Genomic DNA, 19743 nt, shown 5'->3' on the forward strand with positions numbered 1-19743 from the left:
CACGAGGTTGAGGTGAGATGACTCAGTAGAGGCAGAACGGGGAAAAACTAAAAAACTAAAAAACAATAGTTGTGTAGTTCCAGGTCGTCTCTTGTAACAGAGGTAAATAGTTTTTTTAAAGTGCAACCGTTCACCAGAAGAGTTGTGTAAACTAATAGTCACTAGTGATACTGACAACAGATTGAGAATGTTAAAAAAAACAACTTCCACAGTCTGAACGATGTCTCTAAATTCAAACCTGAACGAAGATAGGAACTCTATGAAGAGGTGTGATGTCAGCTCAAGAGTAGCAGATTTTATGGAAATGAACCACAAAGAAGTGATTCTCACGCCTTTCCCTTGATATCTCCAGTATTTAGGGTTGTGTGTGATGGCCCACAGGTTGATGTTTGCATTTCAGATGTTGGAGGTACAATTTGCTGGAACAACATTCAGACCCTGCATCAGGGTCTGAGAACTTCTAGAAGTGTTTAAGCAGCTGATGGTGTAAATAACAGAATTCATGATGGCAGATTTCCATCTAACTGCTTTGGAAATTCATGGGTAGTTGCTGTCAGTACGTACCTGTACGTGTACTCCCAACCCTTTCTTTAATCTGGCTTTTACTCTTCTTACAAGCCGTCGTCCCCAAGGAGCATATCGTCTGCTAGAGCTACATCACCAAGGTAGCAGCACTAAGCAGAGCAGTGTGATCAATGAGCAGAGATAAGTGCCCGCTCAATTTAATGAGGTTCATCGTTAGTGAGCACAAAATCAGGCCAATGATCTCTGTTTAGCTGCTGATATGGCTTTTTTGTTCCAAAGAGATTCTTCTGTACAACAGGTAATTTGAACTGTACTTCATAAAGAGAGGTTTTTTAGCTTTAATTTAAAAGAAACAGGCCAGATTGCAGATTGTTAGTGTAGTATTAGATAGTAAAGGATATCTGTTATAATAACCGATACGTCCAAAGAGAGTCACCTTCACAGCCGTCATCCAGTCGTGGCTCGTTGTCGGTGCCAGTCAGCGTCGGGTCACTTCCAGGACAACCCTGCACACACTGCTTAGTGGCTACAAACGTGATCCGTGTCTGTCCGTCTGTTGTTGCTTAACGTGACCTCCACAGTGACTGCTGTATGATGATACAGACACTTCATACTGCCAAATACCAAATGTGTAAATGTGTTGTGCTGTACGTCCATTTGTAACAAACTGTTCAACTGTGACACTTGAAACTCAAAATGCTTGAAACGTGATCTCCAATTATTTGTGATAATATATTAATTTGTATTGGTCAGTAAAACATGTTCTTAAAATCATCCTTACAGTGGGAAATATGCATCACACTTGAATTTAAAAAATATATATTTTGCATCGCTGAATATTTTAGAATACGACTTAATACTATTTAACACTACCTGTGGAATTTAAATGTAAGATATGCAGTATGTTTAACTGTGCTTTTTCTTTTTGCTCTGTTTTGACTCTTTACACCGCACACATCTATCACTATGGGAGGTACAGTATGATGGAGATACATGAAACCAGTTTTAATATATGGAAAAAAAAAACTGATAATTTGTATTTGAATCAAATTGAATAAATTATTTTATTTTGTGAATAATTGAACAATATGCTAAAATATGTGAAAATGAACTTGCTACTAATGCCTTGTCTCAACCTTGAACTACTGGACTGCGATGTTATGGTTGACTAAGCTAAACCTGTCATACATCTTTCTAATGGAGCCCAGTATAGATACATATTATTTACATTTAATGCTCTACACCCTTCCTGACTAGTATATGTACAAGGCTCTGCGTTTTGCTGTATGAACAAGCTTCATATACTGATGTATGTATGTATATATCTCTATATATATATATTTATATGTTGTAATGAAGTTGTACAATAGATGTACCATGTTTGTGATTTAAAGGTGGTTTCTCTCGGACAATTTCAAGTTCTTTGAAGACATTAACCTGTCTGCAGTGTTTGTATTAAGGGAGGAGACTGCAGTAATATTTCAAAGCGATGTAATCCTTCTACTCAGTGGCTGGGTTGCAATCGTGTGTACTGTATATAGACTAGTAAAAACAATACAGTGTGCATTCAGGATGTCCTAGAGAATATCCTAGTGTTCTCATGTCACTAGGTTATATCACACCAGTATGTGATCTGTGACCTGTGTGATCAGCATATGAAGCATATTTCCTCTGATGGCAAATCCTTTGTGGCATTAGAAGGTTTTGATATCACAGTACTATCACTTGTGAATCCTATGTATGTTATGTTAAAATAAAACAATTAAATATATGTTGTGGTTGCCCTCATACCCTCATCATTCCAAGTTCAATGTGAAGGGAGTGAGAGGGAGGAGTGTCCTCATATTAAAGCATCACAGCACATTCTCACTCGTGCTTAAGATGCTCGGGACCTTTAAGGTGTCAGTCACTTTTTAAAGCAACTTATCGCTTGAGTAATTTAGCTGTTTATCAACTTGTATTTTATTATTATTATTATTATTATTATTATTATTATTATTATTATTATTATTATTATTATTATATCTATTTCTTTAAAAAGAATTGAAAAACCAAAACTGGCCAACAACGATGGGCAGCGTTCAAAGCTTTAGGAAGTTGTGTGACCGTCCAAAAAATACTAATGTTCGAATCAGTCTACCTGCAGTTTGCACGGTATGGCAGATAGCCATGATCATCTTGTTTGGGATTTTTATTCGATATAGTATAGAGGCAGATCCACACTGGATAGACTACAGAAAAGCCAACAACATATCAAGTGACATTGAAAATGATTTCTACTACAGATATCCAAGTAAGTAACTTTTTAAACATTTTGATTGTCTTAATGCAGTTCTATTTCTAAAAGGCTCTGGGTCCCTGTCAACACTTTTCATTTTTAAATCTTTATACTTCTAACTTTACAGAAATGGCAAGTATACTGTATATTTAGTTCTATATGTCCATGTCTTTGTGCAAATGATGTTTTTTTTTTGCAGTAAAATACATTTGTACTTGAGTTGCTCTCATATTGTAACGACAGGTCAAAACAATGTGAGAAATATCAAATTATTCCTATTGTTGACGTGAATCTGACACTCGCAGGTGCTCGTATTCCCTGCGGCTTCACGCCACTCAGGGCAGTTTAGTCACAGCTGACATGTCACCGCTTAATCATTTGTGTGGATGGAAACACGTTTTATTTTGGTTGTAAACACTCACTTTAATACTTTCACCAAGCTAATAGGAATGCAGTCTATAACATCCGTCTGCCAATAAATGATTGCCACCAAGAGGAGGATACTGTTCAGTGTTTGCTGAAATTGTTTTAGAGAGGTCACAGCTGTTCACAGGTGTTTCTTCTCTTTAGTCCATCCGACTTATGTCTCTGAGGCTAAAGAGACAAATAACAGAACACCTAGCTGTATAATGCCTGTATGTGACAAATATAGATGGAAAAGTGGATAAAAGCTGCAACTTGGGGTGTGCGTGTATTGCATGGGTGTGGTTGTACTGCACCTACAAGCCACAGTGTCAATGTCAGGCTATCATAAAGACATGGGGTTGGATGATTAATGTATGTGCTGACACGGTCTGTTGTCTGAGACCAATGAGGTCCCATATAACATCTATAGCACATTATTTTGCAACACAATGCACCCCGTAAGTGTCGGCAGGACGGTCTGAAACATCTGAAGCTTTGGTGAAGAATATGCTCATTATGTAACACAGCATTCAATACCGTGGCTTCCTCCAAGCAAACAATAACGTTTCACAGTGCAGCGGGAACACAGTGTACCATGAGACGTTCCGGGTGGGTACGGTGTTATGTTGATGATAAATGATAGAGACTGGTTTATGCTGGTGTCCACAAACTGTTGCTTGCCTGTATACCTTGAGATAGTTCATTACCATCACCACAACATATCAACATGTAATCAGCAAGTAACAGTAAATAGTGTAATGTCCTTGAGTCACGCGACACTTTAAATCATGTGAAATCTTCACATGGTTTCCTGTCTGTGTGATGTACCCTCATGTATCCCTCCACGGTGGGGATGTGTTGTGAAAGCAAGCTGACTATATACATTGTTTTCACTGGCATATTAAATCACTACAGTTTTAATTTCTCACCTATTTACTGTAGAAAATAATACATTTGACAGACAATAACATAATATTAACAATAATAATAACACTTCTGAATGAAATTATTATTATAATTATTATTATTATGAAAAACTCTTTATTTTATTTTTTAATTGATATAATTTCTTACCTACATACTGTAACTTTGTCCCTGTTGGAAGAACCTTTCCTCTCTCTTTGTCTTTCCTTTAGTTACCGGTAATTTAGCCTAGTTCCTCTGATTGCCCTCTTCCTATCATCACGTCAGGTTTCCAGGACGTTCACGTGATGATCTATGTTGGATTTGGCTTCCTGATGACATTTCTTAAGCGCTACAGCTTCGGTGGGGTGGGTTTCAACTTTCTCATCTCAGCCTTTGGCTTCCAATGGGCACTGCTGATGCAGGGCTGGTTTCACTCCCTCGACTACACTGATGGAAAGATCAAAATCGGAATTGAAAAGTAAGTCTTAGTCTTCACCTGCATGGTTTCTACTGAAAACAAGGGAAGTGAGGCGTGAGACACAATTCCATAAGGAAATAAACTTTCAGGGGGCATTAGATTTATCTCTTGTGGATTCAGCGGTTGTTAAATAAACAGAGACACAATCTAATGACGAATAATGACAGTGCTATAGCCAAGCCACTGATAGTTGTACTTCTGTGTGTATCAGTAACTACATAAATTTACCTTTGGATCATTATTGGTCTTGAATATTGAATACTACCCCTAAATAAAAAAAATTGTGTCTCATATTTTCCTAGGAAAGGTTAAAGATTATAATTATGTCACATTACTTTGTTTGTGCACTTCCTCAGTCTGATCAACGCTGACTTCTGCGTGGCGAGCTGCTTAATCGCCTACGGGGCAGTGCTGGGTAAAGTCAGTCCTGTCCAGCTGATGGTTATGACTCTGTTTGGGATCACGCTGTATGCTGTGGAAGAATACATTATCCTGAACCTCATACACGTAAGTTGTGCATATATTCAGCTATGCTCACCTGTACCTTCAAATGTAGATCAGATGTAGCTCAGCTCTCAGTTGCCCTCATGTTTCATAGACACGTGCATCGCTGTATTTGTTTTCTTAATAATGTCACCTTGCAGTGAGTCATAGTATGTGACTGTACAAAAGACACTGTTCACTGTGAACACCTCTAAGACTCTTATGGTTGAGTAAATGACAGTAGCTGCTGATTGTACTGAAGATGAACTAAAATCAGTGTACTAATAAACAAAGTTACTGCTATTAATAAGCTGCTAATCTTTTCTTTATTGAAGGCTAAAGATGCTGGAGGCTCCATGGTAATCCACGCTTTTGGAGCTTATTATGGTCTTTCCATCTCATACATGCTATATCGACCGAACCTGGACCAGAGCAGTCGTCTACAGGGCTCTCTCTACCACTCAGATGTCTTTACTATGATTGGTGGGCTTGATTTAAAGAAACGTTGCACACAGAGATATCTGCTTTTGCCTCCACTAACTTCCTGCTTGCTGCACAGGCACCCTCTTCCTGTGGATGTTCTGGCCCAGCTTCAACTCAGCCATCGCAAACCACGGAGATGGGCAACTCAGAGCAGTCATCAACACCTACCTGTCTTTGGCTGCATCTGTTCTCACCACTGTGGTCATATCAAGCCTCTGCAACAAGCACGGGAAACTAGACATGGTACTGACCCGTGTTTGCACTTACAACCACTCTCACTTATCATAAAGCTGCAATATGACCTACAAACAACATATAGAATAAAATATCGTTCTGTACCTGTTCCACAGGTTCACATCCAGAACGCCACTCTTGCAGGGGGTGTTGCAGTGGGAACAGCAGCCGAGTTCATGCTGATGCCCTACGGATCTCTGATTGTAGGATTCTGCTGTGGTGTGATCTCCACACTGGGATATGTCTACGTCACGGTGTGGTGTTCTCTGATTTAGTGTGTGCAGATGTTTTCATGTGTGTATCTGCTGTTCACATCAATCTGAGTTCTGTAAAACTCAAATCAAAACTAACTAATGCGTTTCTCTCAGCCATTTTTGGAAAAACACCTCAAGATCCATGACACATGCGGAGTCCACAACCTTCATGGCATGCCGGCAATCGTAGGAGGCATCGTGGGAGCTGTTACCGCTGCATGTGCAACAGAATCAGCTTATGGCACTGAAGGGTGAGTTGTGCTTGCTAAACAAATAGGAACCAGCATCCAGACGTCATGGTTGCTTTAACTTTTATAATTAAAAGGACACAAGAATATCAAGTCTTGAAGAGGTAAACACAAAATAAAGGCAGTAATCTTTATAGTCTTATTGCCAAATACAACATTGATGGAAAACACTGTTAGCGTCCTTTTTTGTATCAAAGGCTGATTAGCACCTTCGACTTTACCGGGGACTTCAAAAACATGACACCCGCAAAGCAGGGCGGTCACCAGGCTGCAGGCCTCTGTGTGGCTCTCTGTTTTGGAATAGGCGGTGGCATCCTTGTCGGTGAGTAATACTCACTTCACTCTTCTGTTTGGCCAAAAACCTGAAAGTGTTCAGTATGTACATGAACAACTGTTATGTTATTGTAGTTTAACACATGTATCCCAGACTGTGTTCGTTGGGATGACTGTATTTGTGCTCTTGTTAGGCGCCATCTTAAGATTACCTATATGGGGAGATCCTGCAGATGACAACTGCTTTAATGATGAGGTCTACTGGGAGGTGAGAGATCTGGAAGGAAGTAATAGAAATTCTGTAATTCAGGACCAGGAACATACAATTTCCCATTTCCTGACACGAATAAGTGCTTAAAAATGGCCGATTGCATGGTTATTGTTTCTCTTTGAATTACATTTTGTTTTTCATTATCTCATTGCTCACAGGTTCCTGAAGATGAAGAGAGCATCCCTCCCATGATACAGTACAACAACCACATGCAGAGAAAGGATGCGTAAGTGTCACGTTAGTTTATCCAACACCTGCGTTCTGCTCACGGAGATATGCTGATCTCATACCATACCACAGACATGCAGGTAGCGCTTTTGTTGCTGAGATACGTGCTGCTTTTTGAGTCCTCTGGGTGGCAGCAGAGCCAAATTTGCAGAGACTATGTGTGCCTCGTTGTAAATGCTGTTCTTTGTTAGGAATATCTATTTAGGGTGATGATGTGACTGCAGACAGTATGGCACCGCTGACGTGTTGCTGTCACTCACTGTGGGCTAGAATGTGAAATACTGACACGGACCATGTGCTCTGTGCTTCTGGTGATGCTCACCTGTGCTGCTTGTGGATGTGGGGTTTTTAATCCCAGCGCAGTTTCACGCGTGCAGCTCCTCAAAGTGACCTTGAAGTATCAGAAGTACAGTTTGCTGTGGAAAGTAATCATAGTTTTTGATAAGATGTCACACTGTAATGAATGAAGAATTGACTTCAGTGTAATAAACCAACAAATAAATCAATGCAGATCGTAGAATAAAACAAATGTATCAAAACTTGTTACTTGCACAGTCTGTTTAATGTGATAATATTTACATGTGTGATGTGAAGTGTTATGGTTTTTTACACATTATGTTTTTATTTTGTTTATTTTCTTTTTTTTTTTTTTTCAGATTAGCGTCAAATTTCACCTTGGAGCATCAAGATCACTAGACCTCGTGACACACGGCCCACAGTGAATCTATTGCAGTTTTGTTTGTTTGTAGTGAAGTGAATATGATCTTTTGTTTCCCATGATATTAATTTACCATTTAAACCAACAGATATTCAAGTAAAATGTAAAAAAATATATTTAAATAAGCAAAATTATCTTGGTTCTAGTGGCACGATTTTCCTCATGTCAGTATTGAGAGACAAGTGGATTAGAACATGACCACAACAATGTAACCCTCAATCATTTAGGTAGCTGTGACAGAAATATTCAAAACCATATTCCTTAAAAAGTTTCGCAACTTTATTTTGACAGCTTGTTTTGCTATGTTTGCATAGTTTTAGCTTTTTAAATTATGGCCATTAGATGCTTTAAATTATATTCAATTTTCTTTATTTTCAGTTGCTTTTACATTTGTGGAAGTTATGTATCATGTTGCTGATTATAGAAAATACGTCATGAGGTGCAATAGGATGTTTGATAAGACTTCAATTCTCTCACTTAGGAGAAATTCTCCATGAACTTTTGGTGGTTTATAACACACTATAATGAAGCCATGAACATATGCTGATATTTGTAAGTGTTTATTAATTCACAGTATTTGTCGACCACTTTCATGGACGTTTAACGCACACTCCATTATAACAAAAACACCGCAAACAACATTGCATTGAGTTAGAAACGAAGTCTGAAATCTTAATCTTTGTCTTATAAATGCTAAATAAAGGGGATAGAGTAAAATGTTATCAGCTAGATTTTTCCATGTTAATGACTTTCCAATCAATTTAAGTTTTGTTTATGTAGCACATCAGTCCATAGACTGATATGAATGAATATTCAAGACAAAAAAAATCCTTATGCATGTGGGATTTTCTGTTGTTTATGTGGCCATTTTGATTTGATTCTTATATATTTTGTTGTGGAGACAGACAGTCTTCACTTGCTAGCGCTTCACAGCTCCTCTCTGATGTCCTGTGTGTCCTGTAGCCGTGCCCTCTCTCTGTCCTCACACATGGAATTAATTTTGTTGTCTTGTCTGGTGTTAAGTGTCAGTGTAGATATATTATTTGAATATCTTGATAAAACCTCCTAGCTGAAGGGTGCTGCAGTCAGTTTTGAACAATGAAATGTATTTATGGTCATTTTGAAAACTGATGAATAATTATTAATAAAACATTGTAATTGCTTGATCCACCTCATTTGAATTGAACATTTGTCAAATATGTTCTTTCTATACCAACAGCAAAGAAAATATTGGTATTAAAAGTCAGGCTTTACTAACAAGAGGAAGCATATTTCCCTCATTTAAAAGCCCTCCAGCCAGGGTCAGACTGGGGGTAAAGGTCACACCCTTATTGCTCTCACGGGACACTGGTGACCAACAACTACCAGCCTCATCAACTTGACCTCAGGTCAAAGAGTAGCAAAAGAGCAAGTTCACTGACAGGGCTGCACCCATATGCATCGAGTCAGCCACTTAAAATTGATCACCAGAATTCCTGTGTATTCATACACCAAACATTAGGGGGGGGGTTTGAGTGGCTCAAACTTCCACACGCTCTGTGTTCTGTCCATCTGGATGCAGCGTTTCACTGGTCGCAGGCAGCAGCAGCAGCAGCAGCAGCAGCTCGAAAGGGGAGTGTGGATGATTCCCACACGTGAGGAGCAAGGAATCCATCTCCCCGTCCAGTCTCCTGGCTAACAAAAGCAGGCTTAGTGCTGTTTTCTTTTGTCATCAGTAACGTGTTTGAGTAAAGGAGGTAATGGTGCCACAAGTGCTCCAATTAAACGAGATGCAGCCCTGCTGGGAAGAAAGGTTCCCACATTGCCCTCGATACCCCCCCCCCCCCCACACAAGTTCATACACACACACACAGATCGGGCCCCTTCTCATCCATGCAGTTCCCGCCCCAGCTCTGCTCATGTTTATTCATCAGCCACTTAAAGGGCAAATGCAGGGGCCTGTTAAAACGAAATCAGACTTATTTTCAAATGATACAGGCCTTAGCCTCCGAGGGCGAGAGAGTCAGGCCTTACGGCGGCCTGACAGCCACGTTTGAAAAAAGTTTCCACTCCTTTGGACAGAAGCTGACTGCGAATGTGCCATCAGCAGTGGAAAACACGAAATGTAATCGGGGTAGCAGGAGAGGAGGGGTGGTAAAGAAGGCAAGATGGAGAAACTTGAGGAGGTAAGGGGGCATGAAAAGGGGGAGGGACAGAGAGGCTAGGCCTCACTTTCACTGCTGATGACTGACTGCCTGCCATCCGGGCTCAATCATGATCTTTGATTGACAGGTTGGGCGAAGGAGAGGGTGGGAAAGAGGGTGCAGGACCAGAGCTTAGAATGGGAGCTGCACAAAACATACGCCCATACAGGGGGCCGCCGAGACGCTCATTAATGATAAAGGCCAAACCAGGAAAAGCGTGTTTTCTCTGCACGCCATGTTGTTTGTAGGTTGAGATTAGCTTCTAATCTTCTATACATACAACGTAAAATGTATAGACTAGTAGAGGGCTAAGTCCAACGTGGGAGGTCGTGTTAGAGCACCTGGCTGTGGATTCTTGTTCTTTTGTTTTTGACCGTTACTCTATGAAAACACTGTAATAGGTCTAATGGTGATTATGCTGCAGGATCGTTTCGCTCTCGCAGTTTACAGACATGTGTCAGTCACTCTCTGGTACAACGCCACTGAATTCACTTTACAGTAATGAGGATCTACAGCAGTTAGAGATGTATTCAGCGATCTGTGTTCGCTTCCATGTAAAGAGAGCAGTAAAAGGCCCTATTCAAAACATCCACAAGTCCATAAAACTGTTCATAAACTATTCGAGGCTTTTTACTGTTTTCTCTCCGCGCTCAGTCTGCTCGTGTTTTGTGCAGCTTCAGTGTCTTCCAAAGGTTACTTCTCAGCAGGTGCATCGGACTCCCAAAAACCTTTTTTACCATTCATCTGGTCTTTTTTTTTACCACACAGTGCACCACTGTATTACTCACCATTGTAATCAAGAGCTAGCGTATATCTTAACCTATGCTTTCAGTGCATTTCTACATATTAAACCAGCGGCTCCTGATCCTTACCAAAGAGCGTGGTCAGCTGGCGATCTCTGGTTTCAAGGTACTTTACCTGAGTATTATTTCGAGCTACACTTTATACTTCTACTCCACTACATCCCACTGGAAAACATTGTAGCTTAGGCTCACTGCATTTATTTGATGGTTATATTTCATCATACACTACACAAGATTCATTGTTGCTCCCAACAGGCTGTAAAAAGCTCTAACTCAGCTACAACGATGAGATTCACCAAACTTGCTGAGTCAGCTTTCTGGACGGTTTAATAATGTCATATAGGATCACTAAGGCCCATTTTTCTCCACAAGCAGTACCTTTAGTACTCCAGTTACATTTTATCAACATGGAGAACTTACTCTTGAAGTATAGTTTTGTATTACTTTTACTTAACTGAATTCTTAAACATCTCCCACCACTAGCCACCATCTTTTTCCCTTCTTGTGCACGCTGTAACCTCTCAGCTCCGATGGCCTCCCCAGGCCACTAACTGCCCACAGGGGCTGTTTAAGTGTCCCTATCAGACCACAGTGGAGAGGAACAGCAGATTAACCATGATCCTATCCGCTCACCGCTAGGCCCTTCATTCGCTCCGTTACACCAACATTTAAAAGGAGGAGGGGACGCCATTCAGGCCCATGATATGAATCCCAGACGTAAGGACAAGAACAGAGCTTTCACCCTCGTTTCACAGAAAAGACCCCTTTCTGGCACCCTCTAATTCTGGTTTCTACGGGCTTCTGGGTTCAATGGTGGACTCCCGTTGTGAGGGGACAAAGCCTCTCAGTCATCCGGCGATGGTTGCTAGGGGAGGCCGAATGTATGGGGAGGGACGGGCTGCTGTTGTCCCAGACGAAATGTCTCTCTTAAGGCGGCTGAGATCTGGTGATTGACAGGTGGCTACACGCTCCACTGCAGATCACCCGGGAGGTCTGAGGGGCCTTATATCTGTGACCATGTGTGTGTGTGTGTGTGTGTGTGTCTGTGACAGGTTACGTTGTTTGGCAGGGTTAACAGAGGGGCTGGGGTCATAGCATATAGGTTTCTGCTGTGAAGGTGGCACCGTTTATTACCTGCAGAGGGAGCTGCTTCTGCTTCAAAGAGGTGTCACCTTGAAATAATCCACTGTGTGTGTTGGTGTGTTTGCCTTTAGGCCCGGCTGGCAGTGGTGGGGAAATTATTCAGATGATTACAGAAAGGAAAAGCAGCAGTAATAAGTGAAAAATCCTACTTCCGCATTTTGCTTATCGTAACTTCACTTGGAGATTTGAGCTTCACTGTGCAGTTGGACACCAGAGGGTTGTTTCACATTAGTGAGCTGAAGCAGGAAAAAGAAACATGGGCGTATGCAGGATTTGTATTATTAATTATTAGTTTTGAAGTGAGGTGCCATTATTAATTATTTAATTAATAATAGCACCTAATTATAAATTTTTGTTACTATTAATATACAACTTCCATAGGCAGGATGTGGAAATGTGTGTGTACCTAAAGCTCACATGAACTGAGAATGGACTTGCACAGTGGTTCCTGACCACGGGATTGAGTTTTTCCAATAAGTCACAAAATAAATGAAATCATAGGAAAGAAAAAACGAAAAACATAAGTTCTGTCATAAACATTTCTTGACATTTCTTGGAATTTTTCTCTGACCTTTGTTTTTGGGACTCCAAGAGTTTAAATTAAAATATTTTAGAAACAAGATGGTTCAATATTTCACAAGCAGTGTGTTGGATGTCCTTCCCAATACCCAAAGCCGTTGCAAAACATTGAGAGTAAGACCTGAAAATAATAACGCAATGAATCTATGCATAGACATTAATATACAATGTGTTTTACACAAGCAAATATTTTCCAGAGCTCAGTAGTGAAATAATAAAAGCAATTATTACAAATGTATAGTTGTGTTTATATTTGTAAGTGTAAGTGAACAATAAACATGATATAACCAGACAAATAAGTCGTGTAATGATTATTAGAAACAGTGTATTTAACATGTGTCTGTCTGAAGGATTAGTGATCCTTCGATTTTTGCCTGCTCCTCCAGTGTGGGAACCATCACCCCGCCAGTCTCTAGACATCAGCAGGCTCTGTTTCCTCCTCCAGGGCCACGGAGGTGACTGGGAGCAGACAGTGCAGGACTCGGGGATCTAAAAAGGGGGTTCACCCACGGCACTGTCTCCCTTCACATAGATGTCTGGGACTGTCTGGGTTCTGCACTCCCAGACACGGGGCCCTTCCAGCCGTCAGATGCTGCCCACGCCCACATCCCCGCACCCCCCCCCCCCCTTTCCCCTTGACCTTGACTCTCTGTCACCGTGGCCCCTCCCTCCCCCTCCCAGACAGTCTGGGGTCAAAGGCTAACACAGCAGCCACACATCAGACACGGTTTGAATCCCCTGTGTCCATATAAATGCTGAATGGTAAATCACCCTAAAATCAGCCTGTTGGAATGTGGCTTTGAATTCCTGCAGTGATGGACCTAAACCTCAGGGAGACCGACGTTACTGTGACTAGATATGAGGCTTGTAAACACAAATGGTTCCATTTTATTTCATTTATTGCTTCTCTTCATCTCATCCTGCAGGAATATTCATGCAAAGGTAAAATAAAGGTGATATAAAACACGACTGTGTATATTTCTGTCGCTCACTGAGCAGTGGGTAAAATCCGAACCTGTTTTTGCTGAAGTGAACCAACTCACAGCCGTGAGCGAGCAGCCATGTTACATTTTACCTTTCACCTTTGACCGCCTGTTCTCAATGACCATCCTCAGCCAATCAAAGCCACGCTGGCAGCACGTCGTGACAGATTGCAGAGGGAAGGGGGAAAAAGGTAGCAACCTCACGTGGACTTTTTGAAAAACGCCATCCCACGCTGTGTGCAGCTCCGAAGAGCCTTTCCACTCCTCGTGTGAGCATGCGCACAGCACTGATTGCACCCTAATGTGGGCTCATCTGTCTTTCTCTCACATGCAGTGAGACTTTATTCCTCACTTCCTGAAACCTTTTGAGTTTGAGGAGTCATAGTCAGGCACGTATTTCTGTTTTCTTCTAAATGGAAATAATTATTATTTGATTGAGTTAGAAAATCTCATCATTCTCCCTCTGCCTAGATGCGTGCAATTGTACATCAGCTATTTTGGAAGACGTTTAGCGGTGTGACATGCCTGTTGTCCCAGTGTTAGACATTTCTGATGGACACTACGTCACAATCTGACAAGTGATGTGCAGCCGAACAGGACTTTATCACTCAGCATTGTCTCCACCTGCACCGTAGGCATGAACAGCCCTCTTCAGCTTTTGTCCTGAAACCTCAACCTGCAGTTTCTGAACTGGTGCCACCTGCTTCTCAAGCCCCCTGTCTCAAGAAGAAAGCTTTGTTCTAACGTTACTGTGTCAGACGTGGGTGTGCGAATTACATCTTGGATGGCACTTCATTAAATAAGCAGTGAAACTGATATGAAAACCAATTAGTAAGTTCACAAAGGATTAAATGTGGTGTTGGTTGTTATTTATTTAGAAAACAAAAAATCAAAAAAAAAAAAAAGAAAGGCTGCCTCCTTGTTCCTTGTTCTCTCTTTGTGGTCTGTGTTGGTGTTTTAGTTGAGGGTTAGGAACAGACACGGTATGATGTCAGTGAGAAATCACAGTTTCCTAATTATTAGTGCTTTGTTTTGAATTACAGCGTTTACAGCGCTGGATTTTTAATTTTCGTTCTGGCACCGCAAGAAAAAAATACGGCGTGAATTATAATAATAAGAATTATTAATTATTATTATTATTAATATGTATCGTTTCATTGTTAAATTTTTGAAAATGTTTATTATAGAAATCAGAGATTGTAAGAGGTGGAAGTGTGGGTGAGAATTTTTTAACACACACGTGTCAAACATAAAGTTACTGCACTTTTTTAATTTTTTATTTTTGCATGTTTGGTTAACACATGCATTATAGTGCGTTAAAAATGACCAACACCTCGAGCATCTCCTCTACACACCGTGCCCTCAAAATAAAAAACTTAACCAAACGCACCTGCAGGCGAGTCTCTTTACTGTGAATCTTATCACCTGCCTTTTAAAAAAAAATCATCTAAGAGCTACGAGGCCTGTGATAAAAACAGGATGTTGCACGGAGCTGCTGCAGGTTTTCTGCAGCACATCACACCGACTGTCCGTCAGCTGCAGCCGGAGGCGGGACACGCTGCGGCGCTGATGGCTGTGAACACCAATCAAAGGCCGCACTGCAGCTGTAAACACGGATGTAAAAAAAAAAAAGAATAATCAATTAATTCAAAATTAGAACGAAAAATAAATTAGTAATAATAAAAAAAAAAACATTAGGCATTATTATACAGTAATAAGTAATATGTTGTTGTTGTTACTATGTATGTGTGTTTATACAAGATTCAGTTTCCTAATGTTAGATTAAAGCAGGTTGAAGCATCAAACCAAAGAGCCACCTTGGCTTCACATTATCCTTATTTCTCTTGAGGTTCAGCTCTCTGTCAAAACCTTCATATTGGACAGGGACAGCTAGAACAGCCCAGTGCTGGACTCTAAAGGTGAATTCAAATAAACTGAGATCAGACACAGGAGCTTTGCAGCAGTTTGAAACTGTTTAAAAAATCAAGGGTTTTGCGTTAGTCAGCAGATAGAGGACAAAAAGTACCACTAAAGAAAGATCTCAAGCTAAGCATTAAGCAAACTTAAACAGGGCTGTTCATGTTAATGATATTCGGCTCATGTTATTACACTGTGTTTCTATTACTATATATATATATATATATATATATATATATATATATATATATATATATATATATATATATTTATATATATATCATAGGGTACAATCATTCTTAAGTGTCCTGGTTTTGATCTTCACTATGATTCTGGCTGGTAGTAAGAAGTACTTCTGTATTTTACACTTTGACATTCTGATAAATAGTTTATTAAACATCAGCTCCTAGGAGGAGGAATCAATTGATTATGATGAGACCCAGACCCCTGGGAAGGAGAAAGGGCCCCCCTGTCGTTTCAAACCAGCTCCTCTAACTTCCCAAAGTGCTGAGGCCCAGAGGCAGGGCTGCATGGAGGGGTGTGCGCCTCCAGTAAATGCTGCAGTGCGACTCCTCCTCTGAAGCTGCAGCGGGGTTTGGTTTGGTTGATGAAGAAGAACTCGTAGGATACATTAAATCAGCCTGATGAGGAGTTTAGGCGAGGGTCTCCGGTCCGCCTGAAAGGCTGCGGAGCCGCTCTTGAGTGATGCTATTCACATCCCGGGAGAGAAAGGTCAGTGTCAGAGGAGTTCACAGGCCCCATCTCCATTCTTATGCTAAAGGATCATATACACAGGCTCCTTCAGTGGCTGGAAAGGCAGAAACGGCTCGCACCCACTTTCCCTCCAAAATGTTTGGATTCCTCAACGTGAGCTGTGAGGTCCAGTTTTCTCTCTGGTTTTTAATTTGAACATTCTTCAAACGATTAAATTGTCTTTAGTATTTTGTAGAAGAGAAGAGATCATCAGCACTCTGAATCAGATCAGTAGCACTACAATGTATTGATAGTGGACTTGATTTTTCATTTATCTTCCAGTAACCAGGTTTTATTCACCTCCTACAGGACTTGACACATTCACCTGTCCATTGTGACTCTGGTGGTCACTGGGGAATAGCAGGAAATAGCCACTTAATGATCTGCCCTTAACCCTTGGCCCTGACTCAGGCGGCTTCTGACCTCAGCATCTCTCTGGCCTGTTTATTGCCCTCTGGGGGACTGTCCAGATCATGACGCCTGACCCCAGACGACCTGCGGGGACTTCACCAACAGGTCCCTGGCCGGCCGCCCCACCTCTCAAGACACTCATCAAAAAGCAACATTTAACCAAAGTAACTTCTTCAGGCTGCAGAAGGAGCTGTCGTGATTATTCCTGATCTATTTCTAACACTTGTTTGCAGAAAGAAACATTTTCAGAGCATTTAGGGATAAATCCAGCAGAATCCCAAGTACGTTTTAATGATGAAAATCACACCAGTGTAACAGATTTTTACAAAACCATTTGAACATTTAGTCTTTCGTTCCATCCAGGCTTTACAGAGGCTGATTTCACTAATTGGTTTCCATTCATCCAGAGAGGGGAACTAATCACCGAAATCAGCTGGTGTAGTGTTTGGATGGATTGAAAGCATGCTGACTCGTGAATGGGCCTCGGTGAGCAGCACTTCCACCGCTGCTTGGGAATCATTTCAGATGTGCAAATCCCTGGTCTGCTCACTTCTTGTGAACGTTGTGTCTTTGTGCAGTGGTGACACACAGCAGCAGGCCCACTGTGTGTTTGCTGCAAATAGCCTTCAGTGCTCTGATCTGTCTAAATGCTGCATTCACTACACACATATTCATTTATGTTCATATTGCAACATGGGACTAAATGTTATTCTGCTGTTATTCTACATGTTTTTACATAGAAACAATTCAACAGTGACTGAAACTGAATCGATCTCATCACTGACAGTGTTTCTGTCCACTCTCGTTTTTAATGCAGCCTTGTTCAGTTTCAAACGGAGACTAAATATAAATCCTGGACTCAGTTAATGGACAAATGGACGAGCGTTGTGCTTGTTTCCACATAAAGACACGGAAATAATCCGCTGTTGACCCTGCGCGTGTCCATCTGTTGTTTGACTCCGGACACAGATGAGTCGGACACTGATTGAAGTCCGACCGACACCAGGCGGCCTGTAATCGGCCTGTAATCGGCCTGTAATCCCCCAAACCTGATTAATCGTCCAAACCCAGAGCTGTTGTGGAGCAGTAAACAACAGAAAGTCACAGATTATTTACATGTTTTTTTTTTTTTAAACCTAATTTGAAACATTTAACAGGCTCATTACGTTTCTCTACGCTGGGATCTTTTTTTTTTTATTATTATTATTTATATTTTTATTTTTTGCAAAGCACAGCAAAACATCTGCACAGTGTGTGTAAAAGGCTTAGAAAAAACTGTTTACATTGCCCCGATTAATAATAAATGATGAATGCAATGAACAAAACTTTATTACACTACATATTTTAATAGTTTGTCCACTGAGTTTTGTGGCTGATGAACTTTTTCTTTCCTGCATTGATTCAACACGCGTCTGTCTGCTCCTCCTAATTCAAACTTAATGCGGGGCCTCTCTCTCTCTCTCTCTCACACACACACACACACACACACACACACACACACATTACCATGTGAATAAAAAAGAATCCAACAGACACTTAAACGCATTTTAATTTCATTTTTTGCGCTGTTGAAAATCCTCCATCATTCAAAATGGCAGCAGCAATAATTTATTCTCCGAATTTAAGGTTTTCTGGTCTAATTGCTCACAAAAAAAATAAAAATAATAAAAAATACTTTGTTGCTCTAATTAAAACAAGACTGCAACGCAGAGATGATCATATTTTCATTTTCTTTTATTTCAAATTAAAGTCATCGACAGAACTTAACTTCAATCCAGTAATAACATTAATGTGTCATAAATGACGTCAGAAAAAAATGCATAGAAATGTCTGATTACACAACATTCATACAGCAAAGCAGCTACGAGCAGCATATCTTTCTTTTTATTATGTTACATTTATACTTTTTTTTTTTTTTTTACATAGCACTGATCTTGCAGAGTTTAGTTGACTGATAATCCCTTGAGTTCATGTTGTGGTGTGAACAAGGATCTGACGACAACATTTTGCTGAGTTTGCTTCACAATGTCCTTGTGCCAAAGCAAGTTTCCAGCAAAGTCCGGAGAATCTCGCAAATCCGGTCCCATCCTGAGGAGATATGACAGAGGGAATCATTAACATGACAATCCAACTTGGCTCCATAATCCACTCATCCACTCTGCATTAGATGCAATAAAGTATGTCACATTTTAAGACAGACAGAAATAAAGAAGAAAGAAAGAAATAAAGAAAGAAAGAAAGACAGAAAGAAAGAAAGGTAATTTCACTGGAACACGGGCTTTCTCTGGGATTATAAAAAATTAAACCTCTATTTATAAAGCTAGCAAAGTGCTGAGCAGTCAATAAAAAACAGAAGCCATAAAAGAGATTAAAAAACAATGGGCCACAGGGAAAAGAACACATAAAAAGGGTTAATGGAGCCCCTACAGATCAGTAACATATAAAAGGAGATCAATTTTAAGGACAAGTGTATAAAATGCAATAATAATTTTGCAGTCTCCTGGTTATTAAACCTACGGTTATTTGAAACGACGGTGAGTGTGTTGTGGTAAAAACTGCATTTTGCTGTTGTGCGTGGTTTTTCGTTCTGTGGGCAGTGTTACAGAAAAACAAACTTCCTTTTCATGCACTGTAAAAATAGGCCCCTGTGCTCTGCATGTTGTTCTTCTCTTCCATTTTCAGGCTGCATGGATGGAGGGATCTTAAGGCTTTTATCCCCACAGGGAACCAGCCCGAACCCTTTCTCTGTCAATTTTCACCCACTCCCCAATTCAGACGAGCCCTTTCTCCCACCAACCCCACAATGAAGGATTTGTCCTCGTTCTCTTTGTCCACCTCTGATATCTTTTTTTGACTGCTCCCTCTCTGCAGACACCATGCAGCGTATGCAAATACACACTCTTTTATTCGTGGGACCCCTCCCCTGAATAAATGCAGCCCTAAATGAGGCCACACTTGCACACATTTACAGCGGAGAGAGGGGGCATGGAAACATGCACATATTACAATCAGTAGATTTGCATGCCCACTCTGACACAGTAGCTCAAACACTGAACGCTGACAAATCTTAAAACGAGCAGACGCACGTATGGTTAAGTCACGTCACTTCATATTTTATCTATATGTCTAAATCTTTGTAGTTTATCCCAACAGCTTGATAACGGAGAGGATAAAAACAGCAGAGTAG

At 40.7% G+C, this 19743-nt stretch overlaps 1 protein-coding gene across 3 annotated transcripts; it reads left to right on the forward strand.

The window, feature by feature from the left end:
* The first annotated feature begins 2401 nt into the window (after window positions 1-2401).
* On the forward strand, window positions 2402-8959 carry rhcgb (Rh family, C glycoprotein b). Of its 3 annotated transcripts, none has more exons than XM_026365210.1 (12): window positions 2402-2518; window positions 2549-2818; window positions 4400-4592; window positions 4949-5099; window positions 5411-5558; window positions 5635-5801; window positions 5909-6046; window positions 6161-6297; window positions 6492-6616; window positions 6762-6835; window positions 6997-7064; window positions 7723-8959. In XM_026365210.1, exons 2-12 carry the CDS (start codon window positions 2596-2598, stop codon window positions 7760-7762), a joined length of 1464 nt encoding a protein of 487 aa, XP_026220995.1. In that variant the 5' UTR covers window positions 2402-2518; window positions 2549-2595; the 3' UTR covers window positions 7763-8959. The 3 variants fall into 3 exon arrangements, with proteins under 3 accessions (XP_026220995.1, XP_026220993.1, XP_026220994.1); XM_026365209.1 differs by having other exon boundaries at window positions 2413-2487; window positions 2518-2818; XM_026365208.1 differs by having other exon boundaries at window positions 2405-2818.
* Window positions 8960-19743: the final 10784 nt, after the last annotated feature.

This window comes from Anabas testudineus, chromosome 6 (assembly GCF_900324465.2).
Source record: "Anabas testudineus chromosome 6, fAnaTes1.2, whole genome shotgun sequence".
Classification (NCBI taxonomy): Eukaryota; Metazoa; Chordata; class Actinopteri; order Anabantiformes; family Anabantidae; genus Anabas; species Anabas testudineus.